Source organism: Acinonyx jubatus, chromosome B4, assembly GCF_027475565.1.
Source record: "Acinonyx jubatus isolate Ajub_Pintada_27869175 chromosome B4, VMU_Ajub_asm_v1.0, whole genome shotgun sequence".
NCBI classification, from domain to species: domain Eukaryota; kingdom Metazoa; phylum Chordata; class Mammalia; order Carnivora; family Felidae; genus Acinonyx; species Acinonyx jubatus.
Window position 1 is genome coordinate 57867322 of NC_069387.1, and position 25341 is coordinate 57892662.

The window sequence follows — 25341 nt, forward strand, 5'->3', positions numbered from 1 at the left end:
TGCTCCTAAAGAATGCCATGAGGGAGTGATGGTGCTTCATAAAGAGTTTTAAGATCTTGATCTTCATTTGAGTTTAGTCACTGCGTATCACTGGATTCCTAACTTCCTTCCTTCAAGATTCTTTCCAAACTGAAAGTGACACCAAGTGAATCAGATTCATGTTTTCAAAAGCTCACAAGCTTTCTATCTAATTATGATTGATTTGGGCCTAATGCCATTTATAGTTAATCATAAAGTACCAGAATCTTTACATATTTTACTTTTATTATTATGATATCCTCATGTGTTAATAAGTGCTATTATCCCCATTTTATAGATGTGGAAACCAAGAATTGGGGAATTTAAGTAACTTCCCCAAGAGTCTACAGTAAGTGGCTGCCTTTCCCACTAAGCCAAGATATCTAAAAGAGTCCTTTGAAGGGCATAACAATTGTTCTCAACTGTTACTATGTATGAAAGTTATCTGACATGTTTATTAAAAGTGTATCCCATAGTTCATCCCCTAAATTCCAGGCACCATCCTCCAGATTCCAATTCAGTGGGTGGATCCAGGCTCTTCCTTTCTACAAACTCTCTGGGAGGTTCTGATATAGGCCATCTGTGCAGCACACCCAGCTCAGGAGAGACACAGCCTGACTCTGCATTCCCAGCTATGTACCAGCCCCTAATGAAGCATCACCACATTTCCTGCTTTTCTTCTCCTGAAAGCCATAAAATAACCGAGTGCTGAGATTTACTTTTATAACAAAACTGAAGCTGAACGGGGTTTTCCAGAATTCAGGTTTTGTTGGGAGGCAGAATTGTAGCCTGGGGATCAATAAAACTGGCTTCTTTGTCTCTTTCCTTTACTGACTTCTTGCATGTCACTTGATAAAATAACCTCATTGTGTCTCCATCTTCTCTTCTGTAAATGAAATGTGAAAATTCATGTCCAGTACTCACCTAAAAGACCACTAAAGAGGAAAACTGACTGCTGGAGAAGCATGAAAAGCTCCTGGTAAAGAGCATGATCTGAGTCCTCAAGATTCAGTTATTCTCTTATCCAAGAGGGGTGTGCTGATTATGACTGACACTTATTTCACAGAACATGAGGGATAAAACATTTTGTTGGCATTTGTGAGACTGGGGTGTAGTACTATGCAATCAGCAGATTTTGAGTTCTTGGAAAAGTTGTTTTAAGACTATGTACCTCATTTTTTTCATGTATGAAACAGGAAGACATAATAATATCAACTTCATGGGGTGTTGAGTTCTGTCACTTCTTGATTTGCGTAAACGAGCTTTGATGAATTACTCAGCCTAAATATTTTCATCCTCAATAGTCTAGCTTCAAGCTATGGAAAACATCAGTATGTTCACTCTTATGTCCCTGCTCTGTGCTTTGAGATACTAGGTTTTACAGAAAACAAATATGACACTGTCCCTGCTCTTAAGAAAGTTACTCTCAAGTAGATGAGACAATCTATTGTGGTACCTAAAACAAATGATTTGACAGGATTTTCACAATGGGGAGAAAGGGAGGAAAGCTAGATACAGAAAAGTATACAGAATATGATGTTAGTTTTTTTTTTTTAAGTTTCTTTATTTTAGAGAAAGAGAGAGAGAGACAGAGTGAAAGTAGGGGGACAGGGAGACACAGAATCTGAAGCAGGCTCCATGCTCTGAGCTGTCAACACAGAGCCCATAGCCAGGCTAGAATCCACAAACTGAGAGATCACGACCAGGGCGGAAGTCAGACGCTTAACTGACTAAGCCACCCAGACACCCTTGACCTTAGTTTTTAAAAACAAATTTAAAACAATTACCAATTTCTCCATAGCTTTGTATATATCCGTTATACATACATATATAAAATATATGTATATATATTTATATAATATATAATTTACTAAATATACATAAACATATATATCATTAATGTAAGTAAGATATTTTGGAGAGAGAATAAAGAAAATAAAGGAATAAAGAAAAGGAAGGAAACATAAAAGAAACATAAGTAAGTAATAAACAGTTTTAAAAATACATAGATACCTGTGATAAAAGGAGCATATATGATATGATCCCATCTAAGTAAATTTGCATCTGTGTGTGTATATATATGAGACTCATGAAAACACAGACAAAACACTAACAGTGGCTATTTCAAGGTAGTGAGATTTAAGTGATCTTAACTCTTTTTCTATATCTATATATGTATGTATATTTATATTTTAATATATATTAATTACTATATAAATATATTAAATATACTTTAATATATATCAAAATATATTAATATGTCAATATATTTAATATAAATATTTTATATTATTATATATATTTTATATTATATATATTTATATATTTTTCTATTTTTTATAATGACATGTTATTTATAATAACTGAAAACATGTTAGAGACAAGAGACTGTCAAAGTATTTATTATTGTACATGATGTATTGTTTTACTTTGTCTTTTCAAATGGTCTCTAAAATGTATGAAATACTTTGAAACGAGAAAAATGATATTCTTTAAAGAGGTATTCTCAGTAGTAATAAAATGCTGTGGAAAAAGGATACTCTCAAGAGAAGAAGGCCAAGGCTGCTTTAGTATCCAAATAAGTCAAAGTGCTAGTTTTGCCAGAAGAAATTCAAGTCACTGAACTTGTCTTTTTCTTCTTTTTTTTCCTTCATAAGTATTTTGAATTAAGTAAACTTAGATTTGTTCAAAGAATCTATCTATTTTTAAAAATTTTACGGTATGGTTTTACTTATGTTTTTCCAACTCATTATCATTTTCTACAACTCAACATGTCCCAAGCTGAACTTATTACTTCCTTTCCGCCTCAAGTTACTTCTGTTCCTGTTTCCTTTTTTAAGAGGTATGTCACCACGTTTATCCAAATCACCTAAACCGGATATCTGGGAGTCACCTTGGATTTCTCCCTCTGCATCCAATGAGTCAAGCATTTTTATAGATGCTACATCCATCAGATCTCTCCTTATCACATCTCTTCTCCATAGCTGCTGTCCTCATTGGTCCTACCCAGATTGTAGCAATTATCTCTAAATTAGTCTCCTTATCTCCACTTTGAAAATTTGATCAAGCAAAAGAATGTCAAAACTTCTTTACGTGCTATGCAAATGGATGTGAATTGTTTGCCTATTTTCATCTCCTTCAATGAAACACTCTCTCCCCAAAACATGCTGTCTTGGGGACTGTCAGTCACAATATTCTCACTCCCCATGATATTACAAGCCAGGCAGTGGCAGCTTCATCCCCCTTGGCTCAATGACTAGTTCATGGATGACCTTATGATAAGTAGGGTCAGACATTCTGTCCCAGGACTTTTCTACTACAGATAGAAGAAAAACTCTCTCTTGCTTTTGGCAAACCACAGATTAATTAATTGCTGTAAGACTTATTTCTTCAAAGCTTTCTAGGAGAACATGTTCAAATAGTGTAAAGACACGGAGAAAACCAATTCTTTTACTTATCCTATAAGTAAGCAAAGATTTTCATCTGGTTTTAGAACCAATTCCAACGTTAATAAGGTAACCAGGTTAGTGGTGATTTAAGATTTCTCCTTTATTATCAGTGTGATGGTTCCAAAAATTAATTAATTCCAATTTCTAATTTCAACCAGACTATAAATGCCATTATTTTTTAATCATCCCACATTATAGGATTGCCATAGCAATTTTCTATTTTTTATTCTAACTTTTATTGATTAAAAACATGCATAAAAAATACACAAAGTGTATAGTTTAATAAATCTTCACAATTGAATACAATTTTGCTACTGCATATATATTTTATGCACATAAAAATTTTTTAGGATGTTTAAGGTCAGGATCATGTTTTCATTTTTCTCAACATCTGGTTCAATCCCAGGCTTAATGATAATGCCCACTATTGATGTGACTGTAGTTTACCTACCAGACATTTTACACCCAGAAGTTATCAGGTAAAAGGGTAGAAAGGCTACTCCAGCACATTCATCTGACAATAATTCTGTGAACAGCTAACAATTATCAGGTGCTTATAGGTACTATTGCCATAGTTTTACAGATTAGCAAACTGTGCTAGATGGAGATTTAAAAAGTGACTGAGATCAAATAGCCAGTAAGTTGAAGAGCAAGACCCCAAGAAAAAAAAATTCCCATGATATAAATTAAGCCCCCGGGGTGCCTACGTGGGTCAGTAGGTTAAGTGTCCAACTTTGGCTCAGGTCATGATCTCACAGTTCATGGGTTTGGGCCCTGCATTGGGCTCTGTGCTGACAGCTCAGAGCCTGGAGTCTGTTCTGTGTCTCTCTCTCTTGTTCTGCCCCTCCTCCACTCATGCTCTCTCTCTTTATCTCTCAAAAATAAAATACTTAAAAAAAATTTTTTTTAAATTTAAGACACTGAGGTCTTCCACTATGGTAATTACCTTTTTCACTGAGATGAAAAAAAACTTAGCAATTTTTCTAAAGACCAAGAGACAGAATACCATTTTCTTTAGTAAACATTAGCAATGATTCAGCCTTGGAGGAGGGAGGCAGTTGAGTGAACTCTAATAGCATTTAAAATTCTGCAAAAAAGACAAGCAAGAGCACATGTAAAAATTAGACTTACTTTTTTTATTATAAGCATCTTGAATTTCTTCCTGGATTCAGATCACCTCTGAAGCACTGACTTCTTTTCCAGACTGTTGCTTTTTTGGAATCGGTGGAATCCTTAATTTGGGTTCTCTTCCTAATGGATGGGATGATGCTTCTGAGTGGCCAGGCTATCTCTGATCTCTTGAAATGCCTGTAATTTTATTGTAAGAAGATAAATGAGAAAGTCAGATTGTCTTTGAGGCCATTGAGAAAATCCCAACCAACCAACCAAACAAACAAAAACAAAACTCACAAAATCATTTACCCAAATTGCTTAAGGTGAGGAAATTCTTAAGATTCCTTAAGATATGTTAGAAAAAGAGAGAGTGGTCCAAGATGGTAGCATAAAAAGACCCTGAACCTACCTCATCCAATAGACACACCAAATCTACAACTACATATAGAATAATTCCCACTGAAAAAAAACTCTGAAAACTAGCTGAATAGCTTCCTCCACAACAACAGATAAAAGGGATAGGAAAGGAAGAGAGGAAATCTTACCAAACCTACATACGGCAGCGCAAACTAGGGAAGGATCTCATAGACCAGAACCTCTCCTTGAAAAGTGAAGCATTTGTGCCCACCCCATATTGGGCATCCTAACCCTTGGGACCTGCACCAGAGAGGAGGTACAAGGAATGTTTGGCTTTTGAAATCAATGAGGTTTACATTCAGGGGACCTGGGGGACTGTGGGAATCTGAGATACTCCTTTTGAGGACCTCCTAGGCAGCCTCACTCATTCCAAGAAGCAGGGAAAATACAGCAGTTTGAGAGGTGACTGAATTATCTGTGAAGGTGATTCAGTTGCTATTTTTAAAGCATCTGTCAGACATATATTAATTGATGAGGGAGCGTAAGGCGAGCTGAGGGCAAAGTACAAACTAACAACACCCCCCCCACACACACCCAGGTGGGATATGTGTGATATTTCTTAGGTACTCCTGGCTGCCTAAAAACAAAGAAAAGGACAGAAAGCAAATGGTTAAACTGATAGAGTATCCATCAGTTTACAAATATCTTAGTAAATTACAAAAGGGCAATCTTATCAATAGCCTAATCTCCAGGAACTACCTACTATCTTAATGACAATGCTTTGCCAGAAGGAAAAAATAACCTTAGCTTAACAATAGTGAGGACTCCAGTAATCTGTGTCATTAGTATATGGAAATCCCTTTAAGAAAACTCCTTTTGACTTTATCTCCTCCAACTCCACAGTATATAAGCAGTCACTCTTCACAACCCCAGTGCAACTCTTTCTGCCCACAAGTCCTGTTCCTGTGCTTTAATAAAATCACTTTTTCTGCACCAAAGATTTCCTTAAGAATTCTGTCTTGGGGCACCTGGGTGGCTCAGTCTGTTAAGTGTCCGACTTCGGCTCAGGTCATGATCTCATGGTTCATGGGTTGGAGCTCTGTGCTGACAGCTCAGAGCCTGGAGTCTGTTTCCGATTCTGTGTCTCTGCCCCTCCCCTGCTCATGCTCTGTCTGTCAAAAATAAATAAATGTTAAAAAAAATTTTAAGAATTCTTTTTTCTCTGTCATCTCCAAAGAACCCCCACCACCACTTCAAAACTCCATCATTAATTAGTTAGTGAAGGCACTAGAGAGTGACATTTTTTGCACTCTCTCTGCCTTGCTAACACAGGCAGACACACATGGACACAACCTTGAAGTCTTGCTCCTAGAACTCATCTTGGTCCTCACTAAAGCCATAGGCATACTCTGCCCCTAGCACTCTTATCTGGCATCACTAAAACTGCAAGCATGCCCTGCCCCCAACACTCTTTCCTGAACTCGATAAAGCCACAGGCAACCACAGCCCCACTAAAGCTGGTGGGGAGATCAATCCACACAGTAGAGGTGTTTTGATTGTCTGGTTCTGGTGGCCAAAGGAGCTTGTGCTTCTTGACCTAAAGGGACTGTAACAATTAGAAAGACATTTATGGGCAAGATACCACACCTAGGATGCTACACAGGCAGCACACTGAAACAATATCCCCAGTCTACATGAAAAAGGCCCACTTAATTGTCCTGGAGCTTCAACCTGACTGATAAGATTCAGGTTTTCCACATATCTAAAGACTACAGAGTTGCTCTGAGGGAATGTAGGCAAGGACATACCATCTGTGCACCCTCCCTTGGCCTCACCACAGCTCACTGGTACCCCCCATAAAGCAGCTTAAACACTTGTCTGAAGCCCTGATTCTTGCAAATGTTATTCAGGGGACACGTCCAGATCTCCTAGTCCAGAGGTCAGCATCTATAATTGAGATCCCACAAGACTATATATATTTGCACACTTTAAAAGTTGTTGTCTAAGGATCTGGCTTCTAATCAGCCTGAATCTAGGTACTGACTGAGATCACTCCCTTTGGAACAGTGACAGTTTCTGGCACACGCTCAACAACTGGGACCTGTAAAGAATAAATCAGGCTACTCGTTAGGCTACTAAGGCAATCCCAAAGGTTTGACAGGCAACCAAGAGTGAGGAAAGAGTTAAAAGACAAGGTCCATCTACTACACAAGGACACTTTTTCAACTAGGAGAGGTAGTTGTTTCACCTAACATATGGAAACAAACATAGAGAATCAAGCAAAATGAAAAAGCAGGAATATGTTCCAAATGAAAGAACAAGATAACCTCAGAAAAGACCTTGATGAAACAGAGATAAGTATTCTACTTATAAAGACTTTAAAGTAATGGTCATAAAGATGCCCACCAAATTCAGGAGAATAATGATGAACATAGTAAGAACTTCAATAAGTGACAGAAAATATAAGAAAGTACCAGACAGAAGTCACAGAGCTGAAGAGTACAATAACTGAACGGAAAAACACGCTAGTGGGGTTCCACAGGAGACGAGATGAAGCAGAAAAAAGGGTCAGAGACCTAGAAGACAGGACTGTGGAACTTACCCAAACAGAGCACATCAATGACAAAAAAGAATTTCAGATGTGAAGATAACTTAAGAGACCTATGAAATAACATCAAACAGAATAACATTTGCATCATAGGTGTCTCAGAAGGAAAAAAAGAGAAAGGGGAAGAAAATTTACTTGAAGAAGCAATGGCTAAAAATTTCCCTTCCCTGGGGAAGGAAGCAGACATTCAGGTACAGGAAGCCCAGAGAGTTCTAAAAAAGATAAATCCAAAGAGATTCATACCAAGACACATTATAATTAAAATGCCAAAATTTAAAGATGAAGAAAGAATCTTAAATGGAGCTAGAGAAAAACAACTTGGTATATACAAGAGAATCCCCATAAGACTACTAACTGATTTTTCAAAAGAAACTCTGCAAGCCAGAAGGGAGTGGCATAATATATTCAAAGTGCTGAAATAAAAGAACTTCCAATCAAGAATACTCTATCTGGGAAGGGTATTATTCAGAATTGAAAGACAAATCAAAAGATTTCTAGGCAAGCAAGAGGTAAAGTACATCACCACTAAACCAGCTTTATAAGAAATGTACAAGGGTCTTCTTTAAGCTGAAAAGAAAAGGTACTAGCTGATAACAACAACAAAATTACCAAAGTTAAGATCTCGCTGGTAAAGGTACATATAAAAGTAGTGGATTAACCATTTATAATGCTAGTATGAAGGTTAAAAAACAAAAGTAGTAAAATCAGTTTTAACTACAATAGTCAGTTAAAGGATAAACAAAATTAAAAAAATGTAAAATATGATACCAAGAACAAAAAATATGCAGGGATGAGTAGTAAAAAAAAGTAGAATTTTTTGGAATCATTCATATTTAAGTTGCTACCGACTTAAAGGAGACTATTGTATATGAACCTCATGATAACCACAAAGCAAAACATACAGTAGATACACAAAATATAATAAGAAAGGAATCTAAATGTAACAGTAAAGAAATTCATAAAACCCCAAGAGAAGTGAGCAAGAGAAGAAGAAAGGAGCAGAGAGGCACTACAAAACCACCAGAAAACAATGAACAAAATGTCAACAAGTACATACTACCAATAATTACTTTAAATGTAAAGGGACTAAATTTTCTAATCAAAGATATAGAGTAGTTGAATGGATTAAAAAAAAAACAAGCAAACAAACAAGACTCATTATGTGTCCACAACAGACTCACATCACATCTAAAAATATACATACACTGAAAATTAAGAGATGGAAGGTTTTCCACACAAAAGGAAATTTTTAAAAAGCTGAAAGTTATACTTATATCAAGCAAAATACTTTAAAACAAAGACTAATAAAAGACAAAGTAGAGCATTACTTAATGATAAAAGGGTAAATCCAAAAAAAGAATACAGTATTTGTAAATATTTACATTCCCAACCTAGGAGTACCTAAATATATAAAGCAAATATTAACAGATGTAAGGGGGGAAATTGGCAACAATACAATAATAGTAGGGGACTTTAACACCCCCACTTACATGGATGGATAAATCCATATGGATACAGTAATTAATAAGGAAATATCAACCTTAAAACACATTAGATCAGATGGACTTAATAAATATATACAGATAATTCCATCCAAAAGCAGCAAAATACACATTCTTCTCAAGTGTATATGGAACATTCTCCAGGATATATCACATGTTAGACCACAAAACAAATCTCCATAAATTTAAGGAGACTGAAATCATATGAAGCATCTTTTTTGATCACATGATATAAAACTAGAAATCAATCACAATAAGAAAACTAAAAAAATCACAAATACATGAAGATTACACAACATAGTACTGAACAACCAATGGGTCAATGAAGAAATCAAAAGGAAAACTAAAAAATACCTCAAGACAAAATAAAATGGAAATACAACAACACAAAATTTATGGATGCAGCAAAAACAGTTCTTTAAAATTTTTTTTAATGTTTATTTTTGAGAGAGAGACACAGTATGAGCAAGGGAGGGCAGAGAGAAAGGGAGACACAGAATACAAAGCAGGCTCCAGGCTCTGAGCTGTTAGCACAGAGCACAACATGGGGCTCAAACTCACAAACCATGAAATCATGACCTGAGCCAAAGTGGGACTCTTGACTGACTGAACCACCCAGGCACCCTGCAGCAGAACCAGTTCTAAGAGGGAAATTCAGAGCAAGAAAAAAAAAAAAAAAAAAGCTCAAGAAGTAAGAAATAAGCTCAAGAACTAAGAAAAAACTCAAATGAACAATCTAACTGTATACCTAAAGGAGTTAAAAAAGGAAGAACAAATAAATCCCAAAGGTAGCAGAAGGAAAGAAATAATAAAGATTTGAGTGGAAATAAATGAAATAGATATTTAAAAACAATAGAAAAGATCAATAAAACTAAGAGCTACTTCTTTGAAAGGATGAAAAAAACTGACAAACCCTTAGGTAGACTCACCAAGGGGAAGAGGGGTGTCAAACAAGTAAACTTAGAAATGAAAGAGAAGTTACAAAGATACCACAGAAATATAAAAAAAATCATAAGAGACTTACTGTGAATAATTATATGCCAACAATTGTACAATACAGAAAAATGAATAAATTCCTAGAAATTATGATTCTTCAAAAAATTAATAAATTCCTAGAAATATACAATCTTTATGGTTCTTTATGAACCATGAAGAAATACAAAGTCTGAATAGACTGATGACTAGTAAGGCAATTGAATCAATAATAAAAAACCTCCCAAAAAACAAAAGTCCAGGACCAGGCAGCTTAATTGGTGAATTCCAGAAAACTTCCAAAGAAGATTTAATACCGATCCTTCTCAAACTCTTCCAAAAAATTGAAAAGGAGGAAATTCATCCAAATTCGTTTTATGAGGCCAGCATTACCCTGATACCAAAACCAGACAAGAAAACTACAAGAAAAGAAAGAAGAAAGAAAGAAAGAAAGAAAGAAAGAAAGAAAGAAAGAAAGCAAGCAAGCTACAGGCCAATATCCCTGATGAACATAGATGCAAAAATCCTCAACAAAATATTAGCAAACTGAATTCAACAATGCATTAAAAGGATCATACATCATAAGCAAGGAGGTTTTATCCCACAATGAAAGGATGATTCAACACCTACAAACCAATCATGATACATCATATTAACAAAACGAAGGATAAAAAACATATCATCATCTCAATAGATACAGAAAAAGCATATGGCAAAATTCAACACCTATTTATGATTAAAAAGTTCCAACAAAGTGAGGATAGAGGGAATATACCTGAACATAATAAAGGTGATATATGACAACTCACAGCAAACATCATACTCAACAGTGGAAAGCTGAAAGCTTTTCCTCTAAAATCAGAAACAGGACAATGCCCACTCTGATTCAACATTTCATTCAACATTGTATTAGAAGCCCTAGCCATGACAATTAAGTAAGAAAAAAAAAGCATTCAAATAGGGGGCGCCTGGGTGATTCAGTAGGTTAAGTGTCCGACTTTGGCTCAGGTCATAATCTTGTGCTTCATGAGTCTGAGGCCCATGTCAGGCTCTCTGCTGACAGCTCAGAGCCTAGAGCCTCTTTCGGATTCTGCGTCTCCCTCTCGGTCTGCAACCCACCCCCACTCCCCTGCTCACACTCTGTCTCTCTTTCAAAAATAAATAACTATTTTTTTAAAAAAGCAAACAAATAGGAAAGAAAGAAGCAAAACTGCCACTATTTGGAGATGACTTCATTCTATATGTAGAAAACCCTAAAGATTCCACCAAATAACTCTTAGAACTAATAAATAAATTCAGTAAGGTTGCAGGATACAACATCAATATATTAAAATTGGTTGTGTTTCTATACAATAATAACAGAAATTTACCAGAAAGAGAAATTTAAAAAAACCATTCCATTTACAATGGCATCAAAAAGAATAAAGTACCTAGGAATCAATTTAATCAAGGAAATGAAATGCCTGTACACTGAAAACTATAAGACATTAATAAAAGAAATTGAAGATACGAATAAGTGGAAAGATATTCCATGCTCATAAATTGGAAGAATCAATATTGTTAAAATATCTGTATTATGAAAGCAATGTACAAATTCAATGTAATTTTTATCAAAATTCCAATGACATTTTTCACAGAACTAGAACAAATAATTCTAAAATATGTATGGAGCCAAAAAACACTCAAAAGAGCCAAAGCAATCTTGAGAAAGAAGAACAAAGCTGGAAGTATCCTGCTCCCTGATTTCAAACTATATTACAAAGCTACAGTAATTAAAACAGTTTGGTATTGGCATAAAACAGATGCATAGATCAATGGAACAGAATAGAGAGTTCAAAAGTAAACCCACACATAAATGGTCAATTAATCTATGACAAAGGAGGCAAAAATATACAATGGGAAAGGACAGTCTCTTCAACAAAAGTTGTTGGGAAAACTGGACATGCAGAATAATGAAACTGGACTGCTATATTATACCACACACAAAATAAATGCAAAATGGATTAAAGACTTAAATGTAAAACCTGGAATAATAAAGAAGAAAACGTAATCAGAACACTATTTGACATTATTCTTAGCACTATTTTTTTGATCTGGCTTCTCAGACAAGGAGAACAAAAGCAAAAAACCCAAATGAGACTACATTAAACTAAAATGCTTCTACACAGTGAAGGAAACCATCAATAAAATAAAAAGGCAACGTTCTGAATGGGGGAAGATATTTGCAAATCATATATCAGATAAAGGGCTAATATCCAAAATACACAAAGAGCTCAATAACAACAACAACAAAATGTTGATTGAAAAATAGGCAAATAATTTGAATAAACATTTTTCCAAAGAAGATATACACAGATGGGCAATAGGCACATGAAAAGATGTTCAACATCACTAATCATCAGAGCAATGAAAATCAAAATCTCAATGATATATCACTTCAAACCTCTTAGAATGGTTATTATCGAAAACACAAGAAATAACAAGTGTCAGCAAGGATGTGGAGAAAAGAAATCCCTTGTCCACTGTTGATGGAAATGTAAACTGGTGCCGTCACTATGGAAAACAGGATGGAGGTTCCTCAAAAAATTAAAAATAGAACTGTTATATGATCCAGCAATACCACTTCTGGGTATTTATCCAAAGAAAATAAAAACATTAACTTGAGAAGACGTATGTACCCTTATGTCTATTTCAGCATTATTTAGAATAGCCACGATATAGTTATAGTATAAGTGGCCACTGATGGATGAATGAATTAAAAAGTTGTGATATATACACATCAGAATACTACTCAGCATAAAAAAGAAGAAAATGTCACGATTTGCACAATATGGATGGACCTTTAGAGTATTATGCAAAGTGAAGTAAGTCAGGCAGAGATAGACAAATACCATATGATTTCATTTATATGTGGAGTCTAAACAAAACAAAACTCATAGATGTGGAGAACAGATTGATACTTACCAAAGGGGAAAGGGTTTGCAGAGTGAGTGAAAAGGTCGAAAGGTCAATTGTATGGTGATAGATAGCAATTAGACTTATTGTGGTGATCACTTTGTAGTATATGCAAACATCAAATAATTATGTTGTACACCTGAAACTAACATGAAGTTATAAACCAATTTACCTCAATTTAAAAAAGGTATGTTAAAAATAATCCAAGACTCTTTACTTTGACACATAGCTTGAAAAGCTACAGATATTGCTGAAACATTTCTAGGTGATACATTTATGTTCTGATTCTGATTTTATTATAAATATTTCTGCTAAAAAATAAAAAGCAAACAGTAGGTATTAGTGATTTGGTAGCTGCCTTTCTTTGGTTATGTTTTTATGTAATATATCTAAGAGGCAAAAAGAAAATTTGGTGAGACAAATATATATACTAATTTGATGTCCTTGTCATGAAATGCTAAAAAGAATACAGTGGAATCAATACATGTTGATTCTGGACTAGAAGAGACCACAACAGGAAGATTGTGTACATTATGGATCTGTAGTCACAGGAGATAAGATAGATTAGAAGCATAAGTTCGAAGTTCCCTTATAATTAAAGTTAATGCATCATTGTAACTTTAAAAGCAAAAGTAAATCTAAGCAATTTAACGGACTTCAAGCTGTATTACAAACCTGTAATCATCAAGACAGTATGGTCCTGGCACAAGAACAGATACTCAGATCAATGGAACAGAATAGAGAACCCAGAAACAGACCCACAAACATACAGCCAACTAATCTTTGACAAAGCAGGAAAGAATATCCAATGGAATAAAGACAGTCTCTTCAGCAAGTGGTGCTGGGAAAACTGAACAGTGACATGCAGAAGAATGAACCTGAACCACTTTCTTACACCACACACAAAAATAAACTCAAAATGGATGAAGTACGTAAATGTAAGAGGGAGCCATCAAAATCCTCAAGCAGAAAGCAGGCAAAAACCTCTTTGACCTTGGCCACAGCAACATCTTACTCAACACACCTCTGGAGGCAAGGGAAACAAAAGCAAAAATGAACTATTGGGACCCCATCAAAATAAAAAGCCTCTACACAGCAAAGGAAATGATCATCAAAACTAAAAGGCAACTGACAGAATGGGAGAAGATATTTGCAAACGACATATCAGATAAAGGGTTAGTATCCAAAATCTATAAAGAACTGATCAAACTCAACACCAAAAAAACAATCCAGTGAAGAAATGGGCAAAAGACATAAATAGACACTTCTCCAAAGAAGACATCCAGATGGCCAACCGACACATGAAAAAATGCTCCACATCACTCATCATCAGCGAAATACAAATCAAAACCACATTGAGATACCACCTCACACCTGTCAGAATGGCTAACATGAGCAACTCAGGCAACAGCCAATGTTGCTGAGGATGTGGAGAAAGAGGATCTCTTTTGCACTGCTGGTGGGAATGCAAACTGGGGCAGCCACTCTGGAAAACAATATGGAGGTTCCTCAAAAAATTCAAAATAGAACTACCCTATGACCCAGCAATTGCACTACTAGGTATTTATCCAAGGGATACAGTTACACTGTTTTGAAGGGGCACATGCACCCCAATATTTATAGCAGCACGATCAACAATAGCTAAAGTATGGAAAGAGCCCAAATGTCCATCGATGGATGAATGGATAAAGAAGATGTGGTATATATAATTATAATTATTAATATATCATTTTTTAAAGTGAGAGTCATTTTTTCATTTTCATTTTTTTTTAAGTGAGAGTCATTTTTTCATGATTAAAAACTATTGCAGTTATAAAATACTATGATACACAATGCTTATTAGGGAGAAACATGGTCCTAACCTTTAAAATATCTCTGGCTCTTTATTTCCCAAAACAACTATCTGAATAATGTCTTTCAAACCAAGTGGTAGCAACCACAGAAGTCATGCCAGTCTGCATTTGCTTTATTTACTAAATTGATGATCTGAAGAATTGTGAAAGGATGATGATTCCATTAAGCTGTCAGCCCAAACTACTGTGCATGCAGCACTGTAAATTACCCATTTCTTCATTGTGCTCCTCTTATTTTCAAATATTAGACTGGGGTACAGTTAGGCTCAGGAGGGCCCCAGAAGAATATTCTCTGGCCTTGCCTCTCCTGCTTCCCTGCATCCTGCAACTTCTCAATGACATAATCCTTCAAATCTCATCTTACAGGAGTCACAAGGTCATGTTCTATGAAGTTCCAAACAATAGCTGCCTTTTAATATGTTGTTTTTCCTGATTCATAGCAACTTTAATATTATCATAAATATGCACCAACATTATTTCTTTCTAAACCAGAAAACCAGGAAGATACCCTCGTCATGACTACAAAAAAAAGGTAATGTTTGGCTAGGCAGAGTGAGCTGTCTATCAGTACAATACTCAGCCGTTAAACAAAGTAGCAGGTAAATAATGACTGAGTTAATAGCTATACAATGATTCATATTAAAGAAATAATATCAGCTGCTGAACATTCGCTATGTTCCATTCACAGTGCTTATCTCATATCTTACAACCTCGGAGTTAGGTGAATTGTTTTCCCAATTTTACAGATGAGGAAACAACAGTTACAGAAGCTGTGACACTGCTAGCAGCAGAACCAGGATTCCAATCCTGCTTCAAATTTTGACTCTAGAGTTTAATTTTAGACTTCACACAGGAAGCTGTGCGTCCAAACACACAGAGAAACCAAGCTTGGTCCACCATGAAGCTGTGACATAAAGAAGAAAATATTGTTTTTTCTGAAAGTTTGATATGTCTATAAGGGTGTTACATAGGCAATTTACCTAACTTCCATTATGAAATGAAAGAAAAACTAAAGAGCATGGAAAGCTGGTACTCTTTCAGGAATAATGATAATGAGGTAACACCCATAGAGCCCCCCACTAAAGGCCCTGCCTTTTTTCTTAAGTTTCCTATCTGTGGCCCTACAGGCATGAAATTGAAAGGAGCAGACATCCCCATGGCAAAGAAACCCAAATTTCCTATCTGAATTCTCTATAATGTCTCCATTTTCAAGCTTATTTTTATTTTATTCTTTATTTGGTTCCAGTGCATTCTATATCAAGGAAATAGTTCCCAACCTTCCTTTCGAGGCTGTAAGTCTCATGGCCTTTATTCAATTTCTTCTCATCTATTCTACTATTTCCATGTTTATGCTTCATCTTACTCTTTCTACTTTCTTCTGTGGCTGTGAACATTATGAATACCCCTGCTGCTGTCCTGTGAATGTTATAAACCCTCTGCTTACATCATCTTTATTTTTCTCATTTCTGTATGGCATAGCTAAAATAACCCCCCATATTTACGTAATAGATAACATCTATATAATCTCTTGTGTATATATTTGCTAAAGACATGCAAACATGTATTTGTTAATTCATGAATTTATTTGCAATTGATATTACAGTATTTATCCTAGAGTACATATTAATTATATAAATTCTTTGACATTTAATTACACATATAGCAATGATTTTTTTAAAGAATCATTAGAAAATGAACTATATTAAATAGCAAATACATAAAAACTTCACGTAATAGTGATAATTATGACTGATAACTTATAACCTTGATAATGATAATAAAGATGGCAATGATGATGATAAATCTACAAACTAAGTATTACTACACTTGTATACACACAAAAAACCTATCTTCCTTAGGTGTTGATAAAGAAACCTACAACAAATAAGCCTATGATGATGGTTGACTGTAGTCGTCCCACTAATATTGCTGTTTACACAATTCCTACTTAGTGATTTTGAATTCAATGTATTTCCAAAGGCATTGCCAGATGCCAATGAATACATAAAGATGACAAAAGAGGAAAAATAGAACAAATGCCTTAAAACATTATCAAGTATCAAAAGCTTTCTATTAACTTCTGGAAAGCTGAAAAGTAATTCACCTTGCACTCTGCATCATAGAGAATCTAGGTTCACATTTACTTACATAACTGCTGTTGTCAGGAGGCTCTGTTATTACCATTTATTATTTATGGAGTATCAACAGGATTTTAAGACATTGTCCATATATGTTGAGTCACACTCAGTCTACATAGGACAAATGAGATGAAGCATAAAAACCCGGGAGTAGGTGGGAGTATTAAGTTCTTGCTCTCTTTGTTTGTTTCTATGCTACTTTCCTGGATGACAGAGAACAAAAGCATCACTGTCCTTGATCAAAAAAGGAGAGTAGGAAAAAGAGGAAAACATAGCCTAAGTCAGGACATGTCAAAGAAATGGGAAAAATCGCTTTGATTCATCTATTATAATTCTAGCTTTAGAAGGAATAAAAAAAGAATATTGTTCTCTCGAGTCTCAGGAAGAAAAAAGAAGTCTAAGAAACAAGTGTGAAATCAAACTTAAGAAAAGAAAATGAGTAAGAAAAACTAAGATTTGCTCTGATGCTTATTCCATTGAGTTTTATTGCTGCTCTTTTTACTGTGAATTATGTAAGTGACATGTTAAAATACTTAATTCATATTCATTTGCCATTAGTTTAGTTAAATGGCTCTGTTGGCCATTCTTACAATAAAGACAACTGATAATAATGACAGAATTGAGAAAGACATATTGTAGCCCATGCATCATTTTTTAATACTAGAGGCAAAATAGAATCCAGGACTCTGGAGCTAAACTGTATGGGTTCACATCCTGGCTTTGTCATCTACTAGCTGTGTAACCTTAGACAACTTACCTAACCTCTCTCTGTCTCAATTTCCTCATCTTTAAATATGGACAATAATAGTATCTACCCCACAGTGTTGTTGTAAAAATTCAATTAGTTAATAAATGTAAACATTTAGAACAAGTGCCTTCCATATATTCATCACTATTTAAGTATTTGCTGTTATTTGAAAGTTATTTTTGAAAAAATATGTGACCAATTATGACATTCATTTCTGGTTTTATGAATTTAAAATATTATTTAATATTCATAAAACCAGAAATAGAAGAAAATTCTTAATGTTAGGTATCAGTTAAGAATGCTTCAGGTGGAAAGTAACAGAAAACTCCAGGAATGGTGGTTTAAGCTACAAAAACATTCTGTGTTTATTTTAAAAGAATTTCAGAAGCAGACCATCTCGAATTGGGTCAGTGAGCCAAAAATATAACCCAGGACTCAGGCTCATTCCAGCTTTGTGTTCTGACCATGCTTAGGTGTCAGCTCTTCATTCTCATGCTGGTTGCTTATTATTAGAATGGCTGCCACAGCTCCACACATCAAGACTAGATGTAGGCAATGGAGAATTGCCAACAAGTTCTGCACTCACATATGAACGGATATCTATCCCTTAAGAGGATTCAAGTTATTCGTCTTTTAAGACAAACTAGTAGACCTTCCCTAACAGAAGTAAGTTACAGGCTCTCCAACATCAACGAGAGGCCACAGAATGGCTTTAGAGTCAGTCCACTAGCAAGGTCTGTTACTTTGATAATCTATCAGAGGGCTGGCTGCCTGGGTGGCTCAGTCAGTTAAGCATCTGACTCTTGGTTTCCTCACAGGTCATGGTATCACGGTGGTGGGATCAATCCCCACCATCGTGTTGAACTCCTCACTGAGCGTGGAGGCTACTTAAAATTCTCTCTCATCTCTCCCTCTCTCTCTGCCCTGCCCCTGCTCATTCTCTCTCTCTCTCTCTCTCTCTTTCTCTCTCTCTCTCTCTCTCCCTCTCTCTCTCTCTCTCAAAAGTAAATAAATAAGCTTTAAAAAAAAAGATAATCTAGGGGCACCTGGGTGGCTCAGTTGGTGAAGTATCCAACTTGGCTCAGGCCATGATCTTGCGGTTTGTGAATTAGAGCCCCACGTGGGGGTCTTTGCTGACAGCTCAGAGCATGGAGCCTGCTTGGGATTCTGTGTCCCCCTCTTTCTGCTCCACCTCCCTCGTGCTCTGTCTCTCTCTGTCTCTCTCAAAAATAAATGAACATTAAACAAACAAACAAAAAAAGATAATCTATCAAAACCAAAACAAATGTCAAACATATGCTGAAACAAAGCATTCTGATTGAAGCTAGAAACAAGAAATCTGCTTATTTATAGGTATTATTTAATATTTTTATAGAGGCCTTAGCCAATGGCCATGAGCAATGGAAATCAAAGATAATCAACTGAAAAATTTAGATTTGAAATGAAATAAAATTAAAATTCAATTCCTCTGTCTCACTAGCAACATTTGAAGTATTCAATGGTCTTATATGGTTAGTGGCTACCATGTTGGACGACAGAGATCGAGAACACTTCCGTCATTTCAGAAAGTTTGATTTGACATTGCTATAGTTTAGAAGTAAAGTTGTCAGTATCTATCAGCCTTTAAAATGTGAATATTTATTGAATGTACAATTACACTATTGAAAATAATCTATCTTACTGAAACAGTGCACAAAAATGTCTGTATAAAATTGCAGTATTATTAGCAGTACCCAAAAGCTGGAAATGATGTAAGTGCCCATCAAGCAAGGGGGATTTAATAAACATTATAACACATCATGCATATATTTGAAAGAATGACATAGATCTATATATAATAATAAGGAAAAATGCTTGCCATGTATTGTTGAGTGAATCAAGCAAGTTACACATGTACAGTACAATCCCATTTTGATTTTAAATTATAGCTAAATTTGTATAAATTATATGCATACATTTGCATATGTATCAGGACCAGGATAGGGGGAAGTGAGTGAGGTGCCTAGAGCACAAAATGTAAGGTACTCACTCTCAATGCCTTTTTAATTTTGCACACTAGATGCCTGTATCAGAGTCCTGGCCTTGAAGAATCTTTGAGAAGAACCATACATGAGTAAAGGAGTATTTTCATTTGAATATTTTTTACTTATATATTATCTGATTTTTATTTTTTTAAGGAAGGATGTGACCTGAAGCAAGTTGTTTAATGAGGACTGTATCCAAGGGACCAATGGCTACCACACAGCAGTGAAAGATCTTCTTTAGCCTGGAGCCCCTTACAGTACGGCAATACGTTAGTATTTAAGCTGGCTTTCATGTTCATTTCCACATAACTTCTGAGAATTTTCATTTGTTTTGTTAATTCTCTGAGTCTTCAACAGAGACTATCTATCTATCTATCTGTCTAACAGAGAAATACTATCACCATTGTATGAATAATCATACTTGCTTCCATTTGTGTTTTTTAAATGTTCTCAGTGCTTATTAGTAATAGCTCTTCTAGGGTCAGTTTCTGTATAATTACCATGTAATCGACTGAGCAAAATTTTAATGACTCTTTAACAACACAGAAAGTGGTCAGTCATTTGCCAAATAATTACATTAGCTGGAGTCACTGGTCTGTGTACCAATGATACTCTGCTAACCATGGAATCTCCAACATGAATACGAGTGACTCCAGTCTTTTTCATTTAGTCTATTTACCTTTCCTTCTGGTCAATAGTCATCCCCTTGTTATTTTGTTTTTTCCAAGTTTTGAGCTTTACATAATTATTTAAATGAGATTTGATAACCTTATGGTTTCAGGAGAGCATATTTGCTGTATCCTATTACCTTTAGTAATTAAAACTAACAATTGGCTTAGCTTTTTTATTATGCATACTTTTCACAAAAGATAGAGTAGGAAGTGTGCCCTATGTTTTATACTGATAATAAATTGACACAATCTTCTTGCTATTTATATATTATCTCCCTATGGTGTGAAATGTTTCCATTGTGTTTTGTTGTTTTTCAGAGACAGGGCTAATAGTTTCCTTTTCTGTTTTAAAACATTCCAAATCCTCCCATAAAAAATCCAACCCATAATTCCACCATCCAGATTCACAATTATAAATTAGTAAATGGCTGAAATAAACAAAGAATTTTTAAAAATACAGATTACTTGGTTTTTATTTTTCCCAAGTGTAATTCATGTCCCCAAATCCTCTGGTGTGATGCCAGCATGTCACAGTCTGTTTGTGGAAGAGTGAAACCTTTATCTAAGTCAGCCAGCTGTCTGGGCTCCATGATGCCAAACAATGGATTTGATTATTTTTTCCTAATTACTCAATTAACTTTGGTAACATGAAAATACTGATAGTTGCTTAGAAATTAAAGTTAAGATGATGTCAATTTATAATTTTAACCAAAGTCCCATTTCAATAGGATAGGTGCTTATTTGTTCCTTTAGAGAGTAAAAAAAAACTAAATTAATATTTTAATATGAAATAAACTGGTTCATGTTACAAACATGTCTGTTTGTAAATTTTACCTACATTCCCTCATTGAACAAAGAGTGAAATCACTTTTAAGGAAAGAAATTAACTGTTTTTAAATAAGTAGACCCATCCTATTTCAGTTATGTGGTAATAGCTCTGCTATTGGCTAGATTAAGTTGCATGAAAAATAACATTAATTTGATTCCTAATACTGTTAATTAGCTTTGAAAAATTTAAATCCTTAAAAATCTTTCAGCAGTCCATTGTTTATGTCCATTATCATAATTACATGGAAGCATTTGTCAATAATATCTATTGAATATTTTAGATGTTTCTTTCTGGACTTCAGTTTACCTACTTATAAATTTAAAATTAGAATGTCAAAAGAAAAAAATGTCTAGTTCTAAAATTCTATAATTCTAAGTTTTGAAATGGTCTAATAAAAATATATTCTTGCTTCATGTTATTTGAGGTGCATAATTTTTCTTTAAAAATTTCTGCCTTATTACTGTATTTCTCTGTCACTGTTTCAAATTAACTACTTATTACTAGCACTATTTGAATTTGATGTGTTAATAAGATACCTTACTTGCAAAGGATGGAAACCTAGTAACATGTTAGTTTAAGCAAAAACAAAAACGTTGGTTCATATATCCAGGAGATTCAAGGGCTTACTAGCTTTGGATAGAGGAAGCAGAATCCAAGTAGTCTAATGTCCTCAGGCATGTGTCTCTCTCCATGTCTAAGCTCTTTGGTTTGAGATTATTTCCAGGCATATTTTTTATGTGGAGCATTAAAAATAACTACCATTAGCTCCATTTGTCTTTACATCCAATGAACTCAGGCAACTTCATTGTTGCTAAAGTGCACATTTTTCCTGATAGCTCTGAAGCCCTGGGATGAGCTGTCTTTGGCCTGGCTTGGGCCATGCAGTCACATCTGAAGTAATTCCAATGGCTAAGAGGATATGCATTCTCATTGGCCTGACATAGATCACACACCCCATCTCTGACATCAACTGTAGTCACTCTGATTCGATCTATGTGGACTCAGAGTGGAGGAATGAGTCCCCCCTCCAAAAAAATTAGGTGTGGCACATTTAAGGAGAAGGAACTTAGGGCAGGTAAGACCACAAGATGTCCACTGTGCTGACTCCCAATAGCATTCCATCAACTCGAGTCCCTAAACAACATTCTCTACCATCCAATCCATTTGGGCAGCTGTGGTTAATGCAGTTGAGTACAAAATGCTTATTTTACAGCATTGACTTCATATTTTCCATAATCTAGTATCTTACATGCAGTGATGAAACATTTTTAAAAACAAGTATAAAATACATTCTATTATAGAAATGTCTTTTATTAGTATTTTATACATTTTTTCAATAGTATTTTACACATTTTTTTCAATTTTTCTATGTCTGTATTATCTAATTTATAATTTAATATGATAATGAATAGATCAGTAAACATTATTCACTTGCTCACTTTCCAAACTTGTAAGATTTGAGGCTCAGTAAATTTTCTACTCATCCTCAAATTCTTTTATTACTAAGTTATTCATGGGAAAAAAACACTGTTCAGTATACTTTCTTTATGAAATCCACTTACGGCATCCACCTACTTACAATAAAATCCTTACGTTATCAATTAAGATCCTGATTTAAGATCCAAGAGAGATGTACAATAGTCAACAGCTACATTCTAACATGCTTATCACTTCTAAAAAAAATTAATTTTAGGCAACTGAACCTTTCAAATTTCTGATAATAAATACTTAAAATTGTCAATAATAAAAATAAATTTAGCACCCTGATTTAAAGTCTTACTTGTATTTCCCTCAGTATTTTAATTGTGTATAATTGATCATATTCATGATTCGTCCAAAATATTTTTACTATCAGGTAATAAATTCTTTAGAGAATTCTTCACATAAATGAGCCTCCTCAGACAAGGTCTATTGTGCTTGAAGTGAATAGTATCATTTCAGATGCAAATTGAGGATAGACTGGAGTCTAATGTGACTCACAGAGCCAGATATTCTGCACCTCCAAATAGTTTTATATTGTAATTAAGCACCACTGTATACCTTTAGGCTATTAGGGAGCAAATTTATGAGGTTTGTCAGCATAAAAAACAAGTTACAATTTTTCTCCTTTCTTTCTTAAGGAGCATGACTCTTGTTTCTCCCAGCAGTTTAACCAGGTTCTGAGTAGGTGACTCTCTGGTTCTTAAGATAAATTATATAAAGACATTCAATAAATCAATGGCTCTAATTTGAAACATTTGTAGTGCTGGATAAAAGCCAGCCACCTCCTTTTCATGGAACTGTAACAGTTTTATAGAAGCAATGAAGACCTGATCTGATTGTGGAGAAGGTTCTTAGGACATTCTTATAAGAAAAAAGTCTTAACAAAAGTGTTCAGTTCCATTGCTTTAAGGAAAGCCTAATGAGAATCAAAAAGTGACCCTATCCCCCTCCCCAAGGAATAAGAGGAGATTATCGCTGAAAGGGACCAAACTACCATTGGAATGGCCCTTAGAGCAAAGCCAAAGGATGGCCATGCTTTAATTTACCCACCTATCCGGTTTCCCCTTTAGTGAAATTTCCCTAGATGCCATATATCCTGGGTGTAGTATCCATGGCCATGAGAACTGATCCATGTAGTGAGGAGTAAAAAAGCACAGAAGTGTTCCATTTTACAGACTGGGTCAACAGGGTCTGACTCCAGTGGGCAGCAGCCCAGAGTATTACCTGGGAATCCATCCATGGTAAAAGGATAAGGGAGCAAATATAGTGCTTCAGAGCTTAAACTTCTGAATTAAACTGACCTAAGATCTTTTAAAAAGGGCACCTTTACAACTTGAAGCCTGAGTGACTGGGGAAAACTGTCTTATATTTCCATCACCCTCTTTCCTTCTCCAGAAAGTGGACATAATAATAGCATCTATGGTGTAGGGGTATTGTGAGTTCCTGGCACAAATTAAGTGTGTTCACTCTAAAGAAGGAGTAAAACAGTGGCCCAGAGAACTAACGATGGTGTTGTGAAAGCTGAGTGACAGAGTAGAAAAGCTGAATAAGAAAACAGAGTGTCTCTTTACTTGAAGTCAGAGCCACATTGTCACGTCACAGCAGGCAGGGAATGGGCATCTGTCCACACCCACACTGGGCAGCCTGTTAGCCAGTTGGCCATCTTTCTAAAAATAGAACATGTAGTTGCAGCACAAGACACCGTCAAACTGACTTCAAGAGTCCTCAAGTGAATCATAGATTAAAAAGTAAAATAAATAAACCCTGATTTGAAAATAATTTCTCTAGATCATCTAGTCTGTTTCCCTTTTACTAGACAGAACTCAATTTAAATATCTCAAAAAAACTGTAACATGACTTTAATTTCAAGTATCTGTAGAAAAATAATTTTCACAACCTCACCTGACAAACTATTTCAGCACCTCCCAATCTTTATTTCAGAAAGATAAAAAAAAATTTGACTGGGTATACAGCAGTCATTTCTAATGCATAATGACTGATACTCTGTCTGTAATGGACAATTCTTAGTCTTTCTGAAGGGTTTATTTCCTTTAACCAACTTCCAGATCAGTACATTGAATCCTTAATGAAAAAAAATGTATATAACATTATAAGTTAGAATTCCACATATATGTCATATTTAGCACATTCAGGTGTGAAACCATAGGCATGAATTTCAGTTCCAACTTCTCACTACAGTCCAGTTTGACTCATAAAAAGTGGATAGTCTCCTGTTCTTCATCCCCTCCAAACATCCCATGGTTTCATTGTCTTCAGCTGTTCACCACATAGACTCACCCAGAGAACATTTAAAAACTTCTGTCACTAGAGCCCCACCCCCAGATATTGAGTTAATTGGCCTGGGGTGTGGCTTGTCATTAGTTCTTTAAAATTCTCAGGTGATTCTAGCAAAGTTGAGGGCCATTGCTTTCTGCGGAATTATGTATACAAAGGCATGCAATGCTCTTTTCTTTTGTCCTTTAGTTTCACAATTTAGTCATTTTAAGAAAGATTATAATAGGAACACTATCTCTTTAATTAAGAATACTTAGATGATTGCATAATGATTCTGTCTTTTCATCTGAGTGATTTAGAGAGGAATGATATAGTAACACCTATAGT

The 25341-nt window shown here is 35.1% G+C and overlaps 1 protein-coding gene across 22 annotated transcripts in view; it reads right to left on the minus strand.

Moving 5' to 3' along the window:
* The window catches only part of LMNTD1 (lamin tail domain containing 1), a 509230-nt gene that overhangs the window by 385983 nt on the left and 97906 nt on the right, over positions 1-25341 (minus strand). For all 22 annotated transcript variants that reach the window (XM_027035777.2, XM_053226035.1, XM_053226046.1 and 19 more), the window contains one exon: positions 4599-4775. Coding sequence is in view for 1 of the 22 variants with exons in the window: in XM_053226036.1 (XP_053082011.1) it covers positions 4599-4616 (18 nt within the window). In the remaining 21 variants the exon portion in view is untranslated. The remainder of the gene's footprint in view (positions 1-4598; positions 4776-25341) is intronic.